This window comes from Ctenopharyngodon idella, chromosome 4, assembly GCF_019924925.1.
Source record: "Ctenopharyngodon idella isolate HZGC_01 chromosome 4, HZGC01, whole genome shotgun sequence".
NCBI classification, from domain to species: Eukaryota; Metazoa; Chordata; class Actinopteri; order Cypriniformes; family Xenocyprididae; genus Ctenopharyngodon; species Ctenopharyngodon idella.
In genome coordinates, this window is record NC_067223.1 from 6,437,969 (window position 1) to 6,454,120 (window position 16,152).

The 16,152-nt window shown below is 37.6% G+C and overlaps 1 protein-coding gene across 4 annotated transcripts; it reads left to right on the forward strand.

Annotated features, from left to right (window-relative positions):
• The first annotated feature begins 592 nt into the window (after window positions 1–592).
• Window positions 593–15,807, forward strand: atxn10 (ataxin 10). Of its 4 annotated transcripts, none has more exons than XM_051892180.1 (11): window positions 599–2,836; window positions 3,109–3,297; window positions 3,849–3,934; window positions 4,030–4,126; window positions 4,265–4,432; window positions 4,548–4,628; window positions 6,011–6,167; window positions 6,544–6,652; window positions 7,181–7,359; window positions 13,144–13,207; window positions 14,975–15,807. In XM_051892180.1, the coding sequence occupies exons 1-11, from the start codon at window positions 2,706–2,708 to the stop codon at window positions 15,157–15,159; spliced, it is 1,446 nt and encodes a 481-aa protein (XP_051748140.1). In that variant the 5' UTR covers window positions 599–2,705; the 3' UTR covers window positions 15,160–15,807. The 4 variants fall into 4 exon arrangements, with proteins under 4 accessions (XP_051748143.1, XP_051748144.1, XP_051748140.1 ...); XM_051892182.1 differs by having other exon boundaries at window positions 600–2,858; XM_051892183.1 differs by lacking the exons at window positions 13,144–13,207; window positions 14,975–15,807 and adding an exon at window positions 11,521–11,632 and having other exon boundaries at window positions 593–2,836.
• The last annotated feature ends 345 nt before the right edge of the window (window positions 15,808–16,152 follow it).

The following is a 16,152-nucleotide window of genomic DNA, read 5'->3' on the forward strand; positions in this document are numbered from 1 at the left end:
TTTTGCAAAATTTAAAGAAAGTTCACTGAGAAGTAAATAGCCTTTGTGGATGAATTTACCTGAAGTTGTGACAGATATTTTTTTTTGTATTGTGATGTAAATCTGAGTGAAATTGACCTTCGAAACAGAAAAAAAATGTAGGGCGGGGATTTGGTTTTATACATTGATTGTTGATTGGATGTAGGGAGGCGGATCTGAATGCAACTGAATTTCAACTTTAATTTCCAGTGGAGTTGTCAAAAGTACCAGTCGGTACTGAAATTTTGAAAATGTGATGTTTTGAGTGCTGTTGAGTGGATTGGTAATCACCTCTGATTGGCCATTGTGTTCAAACACTCATCAGATATGTCTGTGATTGGCTACAATGATCAACTCACGGAAGCGTTTGAATTTGAATGCGTTTTGAAAGCGGGAGCAGCCTGCTACATACACAGATACATATGCTTCCGTATGTATCTGTGTAAGCGCTCAGTGAAGAGCATTATTGATGACTATTTACAAAGTTTTTGAAGCATTGATCATTGAAGGCAATCACAGACATATCCGATGAGTGCATGAACACAACAGCCAATTAGAGGTGTTTACGAATCCGCTCAACAAGTCGGCAACTCTTTTGGCAACTCTAATTTCCAACTTACTATCTATCACAGAAACTGGGGTGGACATTTTAGTTATTTTGTTGAGATAACAGATATTTGTGGTTGCTTTAGGGGTGATCTACGGCAAATGGACTGAGATTTGAGAGGGATACCAAAGAACACACAGTCCCCCCCCACCCCGAAAGCAATCGCGAACAGACCAACCAAGGGGGCCCCGCTTCCTCTAACTCGCACTGGGACGGCCCTGGTTGTTATACATGTAGTAATGGGCCAAACTGTCACAATTCTTCTCAAAGTAAATGGATTTGTTACAAATTGACTGGAAAAACTCCTGTCAGTCAGATATCAACCACTTTTCTTTTGTTAGAAATTCGTAAAAAAAAAAAAAATGAATTACCAAAATGTTGGAGAAAAAAAACAGTTTGAAGTTCAAACTCTCTCTAGGTTTATTACAAGATTAGAAGCGTATGTCCTGTGATGGTTCATTATTGCGTTTACATGAAACCCAACAGTGCTGTTTTCAATCGAGTTATAGAGCAGTTTTTTCTTTTACAATGTGTATTGACACAGATATGTCATGTTTCACACAATAATGTGAGTGATATTTCCTATCCGACACTCTCAATATTGAGACTATTGTAGAAGGAGCCTCCTTTTGGAGTGAGACCATGACAGGATATATTATAATGTGTCTCCTGCAAGTCTGTCATTGTGAAAGCAATACTTCACTGCACCCAGCTGCTTCCCATGAGGAAGTGTTTTATGAGAACCATATTAGAGCAACACACATCCCCACTTCTATAATATTTCTGCGTTTCGCTGCCGTGCAAAGTGATCATTGATTTAGCACATATTTATCTGCTCAAGGACACCAGATACATTTGGAGTGGTGGAGGGGAACATTTTCAGCTGGCCCTGTAAGCCATTAAGCACAGTAGATGCTTTCAGTTGGCTTCTGTCTCTCATGATCAATGACTCTGTTTTAGGGTCTGGTAGCGGCAATACCCCATTTATGTATTAGCAGCGGGTCCACCCTTAACCCGAGGATATATGTCTGATACAAAACCACCTGTAATTATAATCTTCATGCAAGACCAACTTCCTTCAGTGCATTTCCCAAGCCAGAAAAAACACGAGATGAACCACAAAATGGAAAGCCAGTGACCTAAAATACTCTGGCACTTCTGGAGATTCAAAAGGGAACTCGGGCCTTTTGTTGTTTCAGCTGGAACACTTGTCCCCACATCTTGTTTATGAAAAAACTGGAACGACTGATGTCGAAGTCCTTTGAACGTTTGATTCAGATGAATGGGTGTCAGATGGCCTTGCTTATAATGGTCCAGATGATCTCATTCTTGAACGGGGACATCAAGAAAGTTACATCATGTAATAATGTTTAGGCATCATCACAAACATTCAGTCTGTCCTCTCAGGACCGGATTCAATCAGCGTAACCTTCATAGAGTGTTTTTCAGAGGAGCACGAGCGATGGCATAAAATCAGAACTCAAAAAATGGATTCATGTGTCTTTGGATCCATTCTCTAATCCTGTAGTTACTATTTGTTCTATTTGTAGCAGAGCGATATTAATTTTTGCAGTTCTTGACCTCCTTGACTGTAAGGAATAATGGAAATCATACAGCAGTGTCAAAATTGCTATTCATTAAATAGTCTATTAAATTAATATTCAGTGAATTTTGGCAAAAATCTTTGGTAACATTTTATTTTACAGTGTCCTTTTTACATATGTTCATGTATTTACTGTAGTCATAACAGTAAATTATGCATAATTACATGCAACTAACAAAACCCTATTCCTAATACTAACCCTATAGTAAATACATGTTGTTATCTATCTATCTAGCTAGCTAGCTAGCTAGCTATTAACAGCTCATGACTTAGCTTGACACTCAGCTTTTTCTGAAAGTAAGTGCTTTCACAGAGATTAAGAGGGTTTCTCAAATACAGTTCAGATGCTCGTATGTTTCTTTCAAATAGAGTATATAGACTTTAAAGAATATGAGCAGAAATTGCTGGCTTTTATTTTGAAACCTCGTGCAGCCGGTAGGCGGAAGTAAAGGTCTATGTTTTCTTGTGCTCGTGTTGATGGCAGCCTCCAGTGACAACATGGAGAACATAAACAGCGCGCTCTGTGAAATATCCAAAGAAAAACTTACAAATACCCATCTTACAACTTTGCAAACTGTGACGAAAGCTTTACGGGATGAGCAGCTCAGGTACCACAAAATGAATGGAAATGTATGTGTTTAAGTTTGTGTGACAGCAGAGCATGTTTGTTGCATACATTTCTATACAGATAAAAACATTTTGCTTATAATGATATACATAACAACCTCTTAGTCTCTGTATCATAACCACAGCCACTTACACACAAACCAGTTTTCTGACACATACATTAATTGTTTATAAAGGAAATGACAAGATGCATGAACTGCCAAACATATTCATCTAATTAAAAATTTACTGACACTGTGCTGTTTTGTTTCAGAAACAGTGTTGACAGGGAGGCTCTTGGAAACCTCTATGCAGTGCTGTCAAGACTTTATGTGGATTTTCATCATTTGATGGAGATGGATTCACAGGAAGAAGGATCTCTGTGCTATAAACTTACCGCAGAGTGTTTCAGAGCGCACAGAAATGCCTGTGTGCAGTGCACTCAAAACCAGTGCTGTCTGAGGTAGTAGTGGAGTCCAAAAAGTCTGACACTGCTAATACAGAAGGCTCAATTTTGCATAAAAAATGTAATACAACATATTTCATTTCAAATGATATCACTGGCATAACAATTTGAGTAAAAAGTTGAATATTTAACCAAAATGTGATGTCTAAATAATAGTAATAACAATAATAACTTTATTTATAGGTGTCTTTCATGACACTCTATCATAAAGAAATAAAAATCTAATTTGTTTATATTTTATGTCCTCAAATGAATTCGCATTCGAGCTGCACGAACTCCACAAGTTTGATCTGATTTGAACATCTGACCATCTGTACAAAGAGTCACATGATTAATGCCACAAATTTGATTAGTGGCATAGAAATATTCCAGAATTTCTTCATTTTATGTCATAACTGTGATTTATGTTTTTTAAAACCCTAGGTATTCTCAAATTTTTATTGTTTTCTTAGACTTATGGACACTGTTTATAACATCATAATCGTTATTAGTTTAGCAATATGGCTGTGGGTTTTATAACAAGATGAAAAACGTTTTTATCTCCACAGAGATCTAGGCTCTATCAAGCTATCGTTTGAGATTTTGGCCAAACTCCTGAAGATTTCGTCAGGAGGTTCAAATGACATTTATGATGGTGGGTTTCAAGTGTTTCAGCTCAATCTAAAGGTTCTTCTCTGTGAAATGGAGGTAACAGGCAGATAAATCAATGTACTCTTTCTCCTTTGGCAGCACTTCGATGTGGTGTTCAGTTTCTTGGTAACATTGCCGTTGGAAACCAGCTCTGCAAAGATGACATCTGGGAGCTTGGTTTCCCGCACATCTTTCGGTGAGTTAATTTATGGTCAGATGTGCCGCTGGTGCATTTCTTATGATGTCAGTCAAAAATGTGTTCACTGTTCATTTAGTTTTATGCCACTGATTCACATATGCCACCATTTTGGAACTGCTTCTTATCTCCTTCAAGGGACCTTTTGGAGCTCCCAGATGAGAAAGCGGTTTCATACACGTGTATGGTGATCCACACTTGTCTGGATGAACACAAGACAGAGCAGCTAGTTAAAGACACACAGCAACTTAAATTATCCCTGAAGATCATGGATTTGTGCAGGAGCTTGCCTGATGTGGACTGGACGTAAGTTTTGTGTTATGTTTTGATTAGTTTTCAATGAAACAAATTTGGAACAAACTCATCTGTCATCTAGGCCTATTTTATATCCTGTTTTGGTCATATATTACTCTTCTTACAGGATCTTTATTGCCACACAACATTTCCTCAAGTCATCAGAGCTTATTAGGAAAATGTACACCGAAATGACCAATGATGCAAGGTAAAAACTCAGTTATTGCATGAAAATGAGATACTTATATCTAGGTCAATGCATCACAGAGATTTAACTCTTGGATGATTTGAGTCAGAGTTTTTTTATTTATTTATTTAAACTCTGTTACAATTTATAGTGAGCTGCATAACTAGACAGCATTTTAGGCAACATAGACTGTTCCAAATAATAGGCGGCCTTTTAAATAACAATTTTTTAAATACCTAAAATTCGAAGGTAACATCTTATCCTTCATGGATAAGACAATCCCAGAATGCATTGTAAGGAACTCAGCGATGGCAGCTATAAAATATCAAAAGTAAAAAGTCACATTACATAGTTAAATACACTTTTTTTTTTTTGTACTTTAGGTGTACAATTATTTATAGAGGGTATGCACGTGACATCACCGTCGACCATTATGACTGCGGTTACGCCCACTGAGTGGCAAAAGACTCAGTGGCAGCAATGGTTTTCAGCGTGAAAGCTGCAAAAAATACACAAAACACATCCAAAACGGGAAAGAGCTTTGCGATTGAATGTACAAATAGCTTTGACACAAAATCTGAGGTATATTTTTACAGACTGCTGAAAGCTACAGAAAAAAGAAGCAAATAGGTCACTGCAATTCACAGAAACAGCTGGACTCCAGGCAAAGAAACATGTTTTGCAGTTATCATTTTGTGTCAAAATGTTGGATTTTGGGGTAAAATCATACCCTATATATTGTATTGTTATATATTGTGTTGACAACTTAATATTTACCATCTTATATTCTGCATAATTGGGTGTTTTTAAATAAACACTGACAAAAACTATACAAGTTTTAGGGCTGGACGATATGATGAAATATATAACATTGATATAAGTGATCACTCGTATTTAGACCTACCTATATTGTAGTTATATAAAGCGTTCACAGACAGATTTGCTTTATGTATTTCCCCGGCGTCGAAATCAGGCACATATAAATGTCAGGAAACACGATTCCTGGCTGCAAGTCAATATCCATGGATTAGGTTTCTTTGACATGTCATAAGGAACACTTTTGTTTTATTCGCGTTTTCGCAGTTTCCCCTATTAAATCCAGTCATGCAGCAGGTTCCTTTGCCACTCAGTCCAGCTGAGGGAGCACGTTCCGGCGGGAAAGTGACGTCTATGCATACCCTCTATTAAAAATATTTAAATGAATTCCAATTCCAAAGCCAATGAGGTTCCATTTTGGTTAGGATGCTGCCTTAAAAGGTAATTCCCTATACAGAAAGCAAGACAGCTCACTAGGGTTTAGAACAGAGCCAGAGCATCACTCTTAAAGCACAGTAAAATGGGATATAAGAATTAATGTATCTTTTTAAATAACATTATAAATGTATGTAATTGTATGCTAACAGGCTCACACTATTGGAGCTGATATTAGCACAGCTTGGTGTTGCTGAGAAGGAGAAGGACTGTTTAATGCCTTTGAGTGTAGCTCAGTTCTTGGCTTCCTGCTTCACTGATCACTGCAGAGCTGTTCTCACTCTGAGCTCTGAATCATCAGATGACCAGGTCAGTTTTATCTGCACTGTAATACTGCAGAGTATTGGGATCCTATCATATCACGGTCAATATTATGGATGTTTTATCAGTATCTGTACATATTAGAATTTCGATCATCTGAGATTGGACAGCTAATTATTGTGGGACTCTCTTTTTCATTTCATATTGGTATTGTTTTTAGCATGTTTTTAAAAAAAATTAATAGTATAGATTAGATTTTCTGCCATTTATTGAATAAAGGCCACAACATGAAAATAGTTAGTATACATAGTATAAGCTACCATTCAAATTTTTGGCATCAGTAAGATTTTTATTTTTATCTTTGAACTGTAGTGTACATTTTATAGAAGATATACTAAGCCTAGTATATGTTTTGCATTTGTAGGCGGCTATGGTCGTCATCAGGCTTCTAGACATCCTTTGCGAGATGACCTCTGACTGCAAAGAGTTTATGGCCCTGCAGGATCACGCTGGCCTTCTGAGCACAACAGTCGGTAAATGTGGAGTACTGGCGTAATGCTTTTGCTTTTGTTGGAGATAAAAATCTTAATGCATTCTTAATGTGAATACACAAAAACCATGGGAAATTATCAAGCCTTTGCCATGAAATGAAGATGCAAAATATTTGTTTTGGTGCTTACTCACTTTAAAAAGTCTCTTGTCTTGAAAATGTGGCTGAGCTCACTATCCCTCATACTGTTCATTTTGCAGATGATAAACTAAACTGAAAAATTTACCACACACCCCTATATGCCTTTCCCACCTTTCCCATTCAAAACACATAGCAGCCATTTCAGTGGGGCGCTGTATGAAACCGAAACCTCTGACAGGTTACAGCTCACTGCAGACAGACACAATCTACATTCCTCACAGACTCTCCTGTCATCCGTCCAGCTCTGATGTCACACCTTAAACATGGGAGTTATGCCAGCATGCATTTCTCTCTCTTTTTTTGTCTCTTTCTCTCACTCTCATCTTGTATGTAATGTGTAAATTCTCCTTATATCTTCTGTCATTCCCAGATCTCTTGAAAGAAGTCCACTTATTAGGCAAAACCAGTAAAAATGTGTTCACTGCAGCACACGATTTCTCCTTGACAAGGCCAGGGGGCGCCGACACCCACCCTGTGTTCGGTTTCAAAGCTCAGCTCATTCGACTCATTGGTAACCTGTGTCACAGCCACATTGTCAACCAGGACAAGGTACAGCACACAATAACTCTTGGAAGTTATTGTATATATGTGTGTATGTTTATGGTTTATAAATATATTTATCCAAACTATATGTATTTAGAAGGTAAAAATAAAAAAGAAACCAATTATATAAGTCTAAACATATCAATTTATAAATATATGTATTATAAATATAATTGTGTGTACTGTTGGCGCTTTCAGCAGTGGACGGGGTCAGCAGTGACTGGTCTGCGGCTATGCAGCCCCATACGTAACAAACTGCATTTTAGAAGAAAGTTTCAGATGGCACTTAGAGGCTTTTGCATCTGAAGTCTTCATATGTATATATAATTTTTATTTTATTTTTTTTGATGGGGTTTGAGATGGGGTTTTTGCTTGACTCCACCTTGCTTGCAGTTCATCAATAAAACAGAACTGATTGATAGGTAAAAAAAAAGAAAAAAAAAAGCTGAAATAGTCTATGCGATTGCCAAGGGAAGGAAGTATTTAGCATAAATCTTGGAAATCATCTTTTATACTTCCCCTCCTGCGATTTCTATGACTCGTTGGAATGTTAAGGAATGTGTTGGCAATGAGTGATGAAACTAACACCATAGAGCTTGCAGCCAAGTCCAGTAATGCACTGATCAACGGACGGCACAACCCAGTCGTGGTAAACACATTAACAATGCTGTGGTTTAGAGCCTTGCGTGCTGTCCATCAGCCCATGCCTGGGCTTTTTGTTTGTGGAAGATCCCTCCTTGAAAACTAATCAGGGGATTAACGCTGGTAGACAAAGGCTTGAGAACCAATCTGAATTTCATGCTTGTATCATCTCATTTCTTCCCCAAATCTTTTGGGAACACTTTGTTCCCTTTCTCCTTTTTTTTCTTTTTAATGAATTCCCTTGTAAGCAGCCTCCTGCCATGGAGGGATTTTCATCCTTTCAGGTCTGTCCCCCTTCAATCAGCACAGAGGAGAACCTAGTACCGGCCTTCTTAAATAGGGTCAAAGCACACAACTGAGAGTTCAAAGGTCAAAAAACAATAGCAAGTCTCCCCCAGCCTGCACCCTCACTTTTTGACCAACACACTGTTCTAAAACCTTGTGAGCACCTTCACTGCCTACTGCTCCCGTTGCTGCTTTCTAATGGGTTGTTTACACAGAACACGTTTTTGCATTCCACTGCGCTGCTTTTCCATTGCTTTTGTATGTAAACGTGTTAAAAATGTGATTCTCAAGTTTAGACTATAAACTAGTTAGACTATATTACACTCTTGAATTTTTTTTTCTTTTTACAAATTTACTGCCTTGCCAGATTCTGTGTAATCCCCCGCAAGTTAGCATCGTCCTTGTCATGGAACTTCATAAACAGTGTTGGGTGTAATTAATTACTGAGTAATCTAATTACTGTAATTTAATTACTTTTCCCTTGAAGAAGTAAAGTAAGGAATTACTCTTTTTTTTTTTTTTTGTAATTTAATTACAGTTACTTCTAAAGATGTAACAATATATTGTCACAACATATCACAATACAAAAATGCAACAATATGTATCGTGGATAGTGTCAATATGTATTGTGTATAGTTCACCCAAACTAAAAATTACTGTATGAGAAAAAAAAATCAAGTTTACAGAATTTTAGTGTCAGTACTACATTAAACCACTATATATAATGTTGAATATAATGTATAATAATGCATTGGGGGAATATTTGAGGGTCCTGATAATGCAAAAATGTCTTATGTTACCAGTAAAAAGTGGCCTACATTATTTTAAATATATCAAGTCAGTGATAGAGCGCAAGCATACTCGTCTAAAATAATTCTGTATTTTCAGCTTCAGAATCATGAATATATATCAACCTTTTACCATATGTCTTGGAGTATTGCAATAATATCGTATCATGAGTAGGGTTGGGAACCGAGAACCGGTTCTCATCCGGAACCGGTAGTGTTTTTTGAAAAGAACCGGAACCGTGCAAGATTTGTAAGTTTCGGTTTCGAAAACGGTTCTGGTGTGATGGGTGGGCGAAGTGCGGGGAGCTTCCCCTTTAATAGAGACATCTCACATCATGAATATTGTAGCAATGAATGCACTGAAAAGCCCTCGCGCTACTCATATACGTCAATTTCAATGCAGAGAGAGAGAGAGAGAGAGAGGTGCCCAAAGCTGCACGATTTATCTTTAAAAGATCGCGTTTTCGATTTCTTCACCCACATGATCTAATTCCTAAATGACAACGATTCGCCCGTGTATATTAAACCTTTGACAAAAATAAAATCGCGACATTCAAATCTGCGTTCGCGCTGCCGTTGATCTAAAGAGAGTTGTCATGTGTAGATATAAACAGCTTCACAAACAATCTTTTCAAACGCACAGTATCATTATATCTGTGTGACAAATAGGCCTATTCCAATTATAACAGAAGTATACAAAAGTTTATTATTCAGATAGAAACGCTGATGTTTATGTATAATAAATTACCTTCTGAAAGTAACTGGACTTCAAATAACGACTGTATCGATTGCATTGTTGCGCCACTAGGTGGCAACAAATTTACTGTTAAAAATGTGTCTATCACTGAATCATTCTTTCAGGAACAAGTCTTTATGAATCCAACTTACAAAAATATTCTGTTTCACCTGTCTGGATCTTACATGCGTGTTCAAGCATCTTATCTAATTTGTGGTAACACTTTAGGTTCATTTATGAACTAACCACGAGTAATACATTTGTTACTGTATTTGTTAATCTTTGTTAATGTTAGTTAATAAAAATACAGCTGTTCTTAGTTTGTTAATGTTACTTCACAGTGCATTAACTAATGTTAACAAATACAACTCTTGAATTTAGTGATGTATTAGTAAATGTTGAAATTAACATTAACAGAGATTAACATCATGTTAATGTAGTTATGTTAACTAATGAACCTTATTGTAAAATGTTAGCGAATATGTTGAGATTAACAGTCTGTTAAATTCATTTTACAAGAATAATAAACACAAAAAGGACTGTTTGAGTCGAGTATTGTGCATTTTTCCCTTACTACTATTTTTTATTAGTTGTTTAATTATTTTAATGGAACCGGAACCGGAATCGTTAGGCAGAATCGGAACCGGAACCGGAAAATTTCTCGCAATTCCCAACCCTAATCATGAGTCCAGTATCGAGATGTGTATCGAATTATGACATGGGGGTATCATTACACCCTTAGTTATTTCTGATGTAATTGCATTAAAAACTGTATAGATTCAAGAACAATTCTATATAAAACAATAGTGGATTTAACATCAAAATTCAACGTCTAATGTTAAAATGTATGTTTTTAATGTAACTTTCTCCCTTTACACACATTGGTCAGTTCAAAAATAATTTATGCAATTGTATACTGTTTATTTGAAAGAAGTAAAAGTGCAGTTTCCTGTCTATCCTTGTATTGTTCATCTGGTTGAAGTTGATATGGGATTTAGAAAGTAACTATAATAAGTAATCCAATACTTTTTACCTGCTTAACTCTCACTATCTGGCCACCTTTACACACGCAATGCGAGAGTGGATGTCTGTTTATCACAGCTGACGTGCAACAAAATGCTTCACGAAAAATAAAGCGCAGATGAACGATCGACAAGGAAGCACAAAAAATACTTTTTAGAGAGAGTAATAAGTATGTTTATCTAATTACACTGTTGAAGATATAATTAGTAGCTAGTAATTAATTACTTTTTTAGAGTAACTTACCCAACTCTGCTCATAAATGACCAATTTTAACAGCTCAACGTAAAAAGTGCCACACAATAGCACTTGAAGGTCAGAGACTCAATTAATTTCAACAGAGTTTACCATTATCATGTTGCTAATGCTAATGGCAAGCACAAATATTAGATAAATTAATCAATTTTAATTAATCTGAACTATTTCTGTTGGTATGTTGCCGTTTTTAAAATATGCTCTTGCAAAAACTGATGTACCTCTTGATGAAAATAAATGTTGTGATGTTATTTCCATCAAGAAGTACAGCCATTTTTGGTAAATATCTTGTGTCGACAATGCAAGAGGTGAGCACTATGTAAAGTCTACTTCAGCACATCCCAAAGACTTTCAATGAAATTAATGTCAAGAATCAGAGATTTTTTCCAGTTCTTGTGTGAAAATTATTCTTCATGCTCCCTCCAATACATTTTTTCACAGTTTGAGCCTGATGAATCTTGACATTTTCATCTTGGAATATGGCCATGATACGTCTTCCTACATGGTTGTTTAAGAAATGAAAAGCTACACTCTCCATCTTTTAGGGTTAAAGGTGGGGTATGTATTTTTTCAACAACGCTGTTGGACATTGTTGATATCTGAAATCAACCCAAACAAACCCACCCCTCTCTTCATTGCTCCGCCTCCAAAACTCCAATCCTAACCACCCTGCTCTGAGTCGGTCTCAAACCCGGCCCGTCCGCTGCTGGCGTGTGAGGCGAGTGCACTGACAATGACGCTAAACACCTCATTCTGTAGCGGTCGTCAATGTGCAGTGGTTTACCTGTTCAACTCTCACTATCTGGCCACTGTTACACACGCAATGCGAGTGGATGTCTGTTTATCACAGCTGACGTGCAACAAAATGCTTCACGAAAAATAAAGCGCAGATGAACGATCGACAAAGAAGCACAAAAAATTAATGTACAGTACACAAGAGTAAATAAAAACAAGTGTTCGTTGTTAGTCGCCAACAGCACAGCAGCTCCAGACAATCATTGACACTCAAACCCAGTGTTACTCACATGTGAAGCGGGATCAAAGCAGCCTCCGCGTCTGTTTTCAGGCCTTCCCGCTTAGCTCTCTCCAGCGCTGGAAAACTTTTCTAATATTAACGCTGGTCCTAAAGTGCTTGCCCAGTTATAAACCTTCATTCCAGTGATATTCTTTTGAGCTTTTTGTATTGCGTCTCATCATCTCTCTTTCTGCGAGATGAGATGATTTTTTTTTTTTTTTTTTTTTTTTTCTTCTTCCAAATCTCCCTCTTGCTCATTCTGTCTCCTCGACCGTCATACGCCCCCTAATGCTGATTGGTTAGACGTTTGTTGTTGGTGTCGGCCTGACTAACTTCGAAACAGTGTTGTTGAAAAAATACATACCCCACCTTTCAAAGAACCGTTGCCAAATATATAACATGCTAAAAACATAATAATCACTGTAATAATGATCCATTCATAGATTCTTAAGTATTTAACTATTAAAATCCAAACAGCAACTTTTTTTTTTTTTGGCCGAGCAGTATATAAATATATTTGCTAAAAGGTATCTTAGGTAGCAGTACAGTTAAGTTTTGGACCAGCTTTTGCATCAGAAGTACCAATGCCTTAAAATGCTGCTTCTGCAATAGTGTACTACATGTGAGGATAGCCAAACAAAACTAATTCTGTGGCCAAAGTGTACGGTTACATAAGTTTCCCTTCATTTTATTGCTAGCATTACTTTCTCAATCAAACGCCATGCTAGTCATTAGCAGCAGAAAATAGTCAGGGTTCTATGGCTTGTGTCTCCTCTTTCTTATTTATTTATTTTTTTAATGAACCAAGGTGGTTAAAGGGCAACCGCTGTAGCTCTCGGGTTATGATACGGACTCAGGATAATGTACGGTATAGTTATAAACTGCATGTGACGAAAACCAGCGCAAACTCGTATGACTGCGCCAAACCAGAGCTTAACCGCATGGACTTTCCTCTATGGAAAGTAATTGTTTTCTGACCAGTCTGGCTCACGATGTCCCTGTTAAAGACCATTTTCCTTTTTTATTTTTTTCCCATTTGTCTCCTATAGGTAAGAGAACTGGACGGTATAGCTCTCATTCTGGACAACTGCAGCATTGACAGCAACAACCCCTGTATCCTTGGTCATAACTCCATTGACTTGTTGTTTTCACTCTGTGCTTTTGTGGTGTGTTTAATGAGCGTTTTCTGGTTTAGTAACAACCGCCGCAAAAAATGCAAAGATATTGCTATCTAAAGTGTGAATAGCATTGTAATAGCCCCTTAAATTCCATTACTAATGGAGGTTTTACCGCACTGTTTGATGTTTGAATGATTGGTGGCTTGTTCAAAGTTGAAAACGCAGTTGAAATGTTATTAGAGCAAAGCCAGCGCCTTGCCCAATGGTTTCATGTCCCTCCACCTAGCAACGTCCCCTGCAGAGAGGTGGAACCATTGGGCTGACTCACGGTCATTTTGTAACCCTCACTCATCAGTCGTCTTGTGTGAAATATCTAGTCATAATAGTTTATAAAGCTAAATGTAGGTATTGCGTATATGAGTAATTCTGTGGTGTTGACAGAATTCAGTTTTATAGATGTGCAACACTTTCTGGAAAACTTGATTGAAATCCTGGGTGGAAAATCACCACTTGAATGAAATGAAGTGACATTTTGTATTTTTATAGTGTTGACCTGCATCCTGCCAACTCTGTTCCATATGAAACGGTTCATTGATAACACGACAATCTGATGTATTACAGCTGTATTTCCAAAGGCTCCTTGACTGATGCTGGCACTGTTGTTAAAAAAAAAAAAAAAGCTTTCATTCTCTAGCGATCACTGCCGGTCTGTATTAGAGAAAGCAGGGCACAGTGCCAGCTGCTCTTTCACAAGGGGATGAGCCACTAAGCTGAGCTTGTGTCCTCCCGGATGCTGCTTCCTGACTGCTTCAGGAAGTTGTCATCCTTGCTTACTGTTTAGTGTGGTTGCTGGACCTGGTGATGCTAGCTTCACTTCTGGTATGGCCAAAATATTTTTAAATGGTCAGGTAATTTTATCGTAAAGTTAACATGGACCTATGCTTACGTTTGTAGGTCTCTTTGGTAGTGTCACTGTTATTATTGCTTATACTTTGGATTATGGATTTAAACAACCTCTTTTAAATTTTAATAATTAAAGGATTAGTTCACTTTAAAATGAAATTACCTCAAGATTTACTCACCCTCAAGCCATCCTAGGTGTATATGACTTTTTTCTTTCTGATGAACACAATTAATATTATATTAATAATAATAATTATACTAATAAATATCCTGATGCGTCCAAGCTTTATAATGGCAGTGAATGGGGCCAATGAGTTTGAAGCTCAAGTACATCCATCCATCATAAACGTACCCCACACGGCTCTGGGGGGTTAATAAAGGCCTTCTGATGCAAAGCAATGCGTTTGTGTAAGGAAAATATTCATATTTAACAAGTTATAAAGTAAAATATCTAGCTTCCGCCAGACCGCCTTCTGTATTCAACTTTCGAAGAGAATGTAATGCCTCTCGCAGTTCAAAATGCTTACACTACGTCCTACACCTTCCGTATTCAACTTATGAAAAAAATAAGTTAAATACAGAAGGCGGTCTGGCGGAAGCTAGATATTTTACTTTACAACTTGTTAAATATGCATATTTTTCTTACACAAATGCATCATTTAGCTTCAGAAGGCCTTTATTAACTCCCCGGAGCCGTGTGGAGTATGTTTATGATGGATGGACCTTATAGCAACATCATGCTGACAGCCCCTGCAGAGAGAGTTTGCACAGGAACGTGCCACTTACATTTACAATCTAGTTTTTGTTTTTGATTAAATATTTTTTGTGATATAGTAACTTTCCTTAATATTCCTGCCAGTCATAAGCCAGTGGGCCGTGTTTGCCATCCGGAACATCCTGGAACACAACCTAGAGAATCAGAAGCTGATACAAGGCCTTCGGAGACAAGGTGTTGCAGATGACACAATGCTCAGGGACATGGGCTTCAGAGTGGAAGAAAGGGATGGCAATCTACTCCTTAGACCCCTAAAGAAGGACCCATAGTTGATTAAGTGGAGCTGGGAGACTGCTATCCCAGGACGCCCATCCCCACACCCCTTTACTATGCTATATTACACTCTGGAGATGGCTTAAAATGCCCAAAAAACACACTGGGGTCATTAAATATCCAATCAGTAGTTGGGAGCGCAAGGGGGTGGTCTGGGCTTTGTGTTCTCCACACAAGAGGAAATCAATCAGAGGAGCTTATCTCAGAGAACTCATGCTGATGTCTGTGATGCATTTAGTGGTCTTTGATTCCAACCCCCCCAAAGTGGGATTCAAATCCTATGAAACAAGGAGAACCGTGTCTTCCTGGCTTTTCAGCCACTAAAGAGACTCTGGTGACCAACAGGGAGTAGAGGTTAATCCCTAATTCAGTGCATTTTATAGAGGACCAGGCTGCCTCTTGATCTGTACACATAAAGTTTGCCTCTGAATAGCCGTGAGACTCAGATCCTTCTTTTTGAAAGCTCTCTCAAGATTTTGTGCTTAAAAATCGTGTTTGTTTACAAAGCCATCCTATTTCAACAATTCCACTTTTGTCCGAACAAGCTTCCTGTGTAGCTTGAATGGAGATTACGATATGGTAGGATTGTCTTTAACACTTTAATTTAATGCAATTATTGAAGTAAAATAAAAACAATGCAATTACCTATGTGTACATTCCATAATATGGGAATTTCTAACCAATGGAGAAATTCCACCCTATGTTTATGTGAGTCTGCAGTCAGTGCAACCCCAGCTCCTACTACAGGCATCATGCCTCGACAAACCACGCTTGCTGAGAGTGCGCAGCACAGAAGTGTTCAAAAACAGCTAGATCAGTTTTGATTTCGTTTATTTCCCTTCAAGTATCCCTTCAAAAGTTTGGGTTCGGTTTTAATGTTTTTTAAAAGTAGTCTCTTATGCTCACCAGGGCTGCATTTATTTGATCAAAAATACAATAAAACAGTTATGTTGCAAAATATAATATAATTTAAAATAATATTTCAAATG

Excerpts from the sequence above, each read along its gene's own strand:
- atxn10 (XM_051892180.1), top strand. The coding sequence starts at position 2,706 with ATGGCAGCCTCCAGTGACAACATGGAGAACATAAACAGCGCGCTCTGT. Across the intron at positions 2,837-3,108 it reads TTACGGGATGAGCAGCTCAG|AAACAGTGTTGACAGGGAGG; the intron begins GTACCACAAAAT and ends GTTTTGTTTCAG. Across the intron at positions 4,127-4,264 it reads GGTTTCCCGCACATCTTTCG|GGACCTTTTGGAGCTCCCAG; the intron begins GTGAGTTAATTT and ends ATCTCCTTCAAG.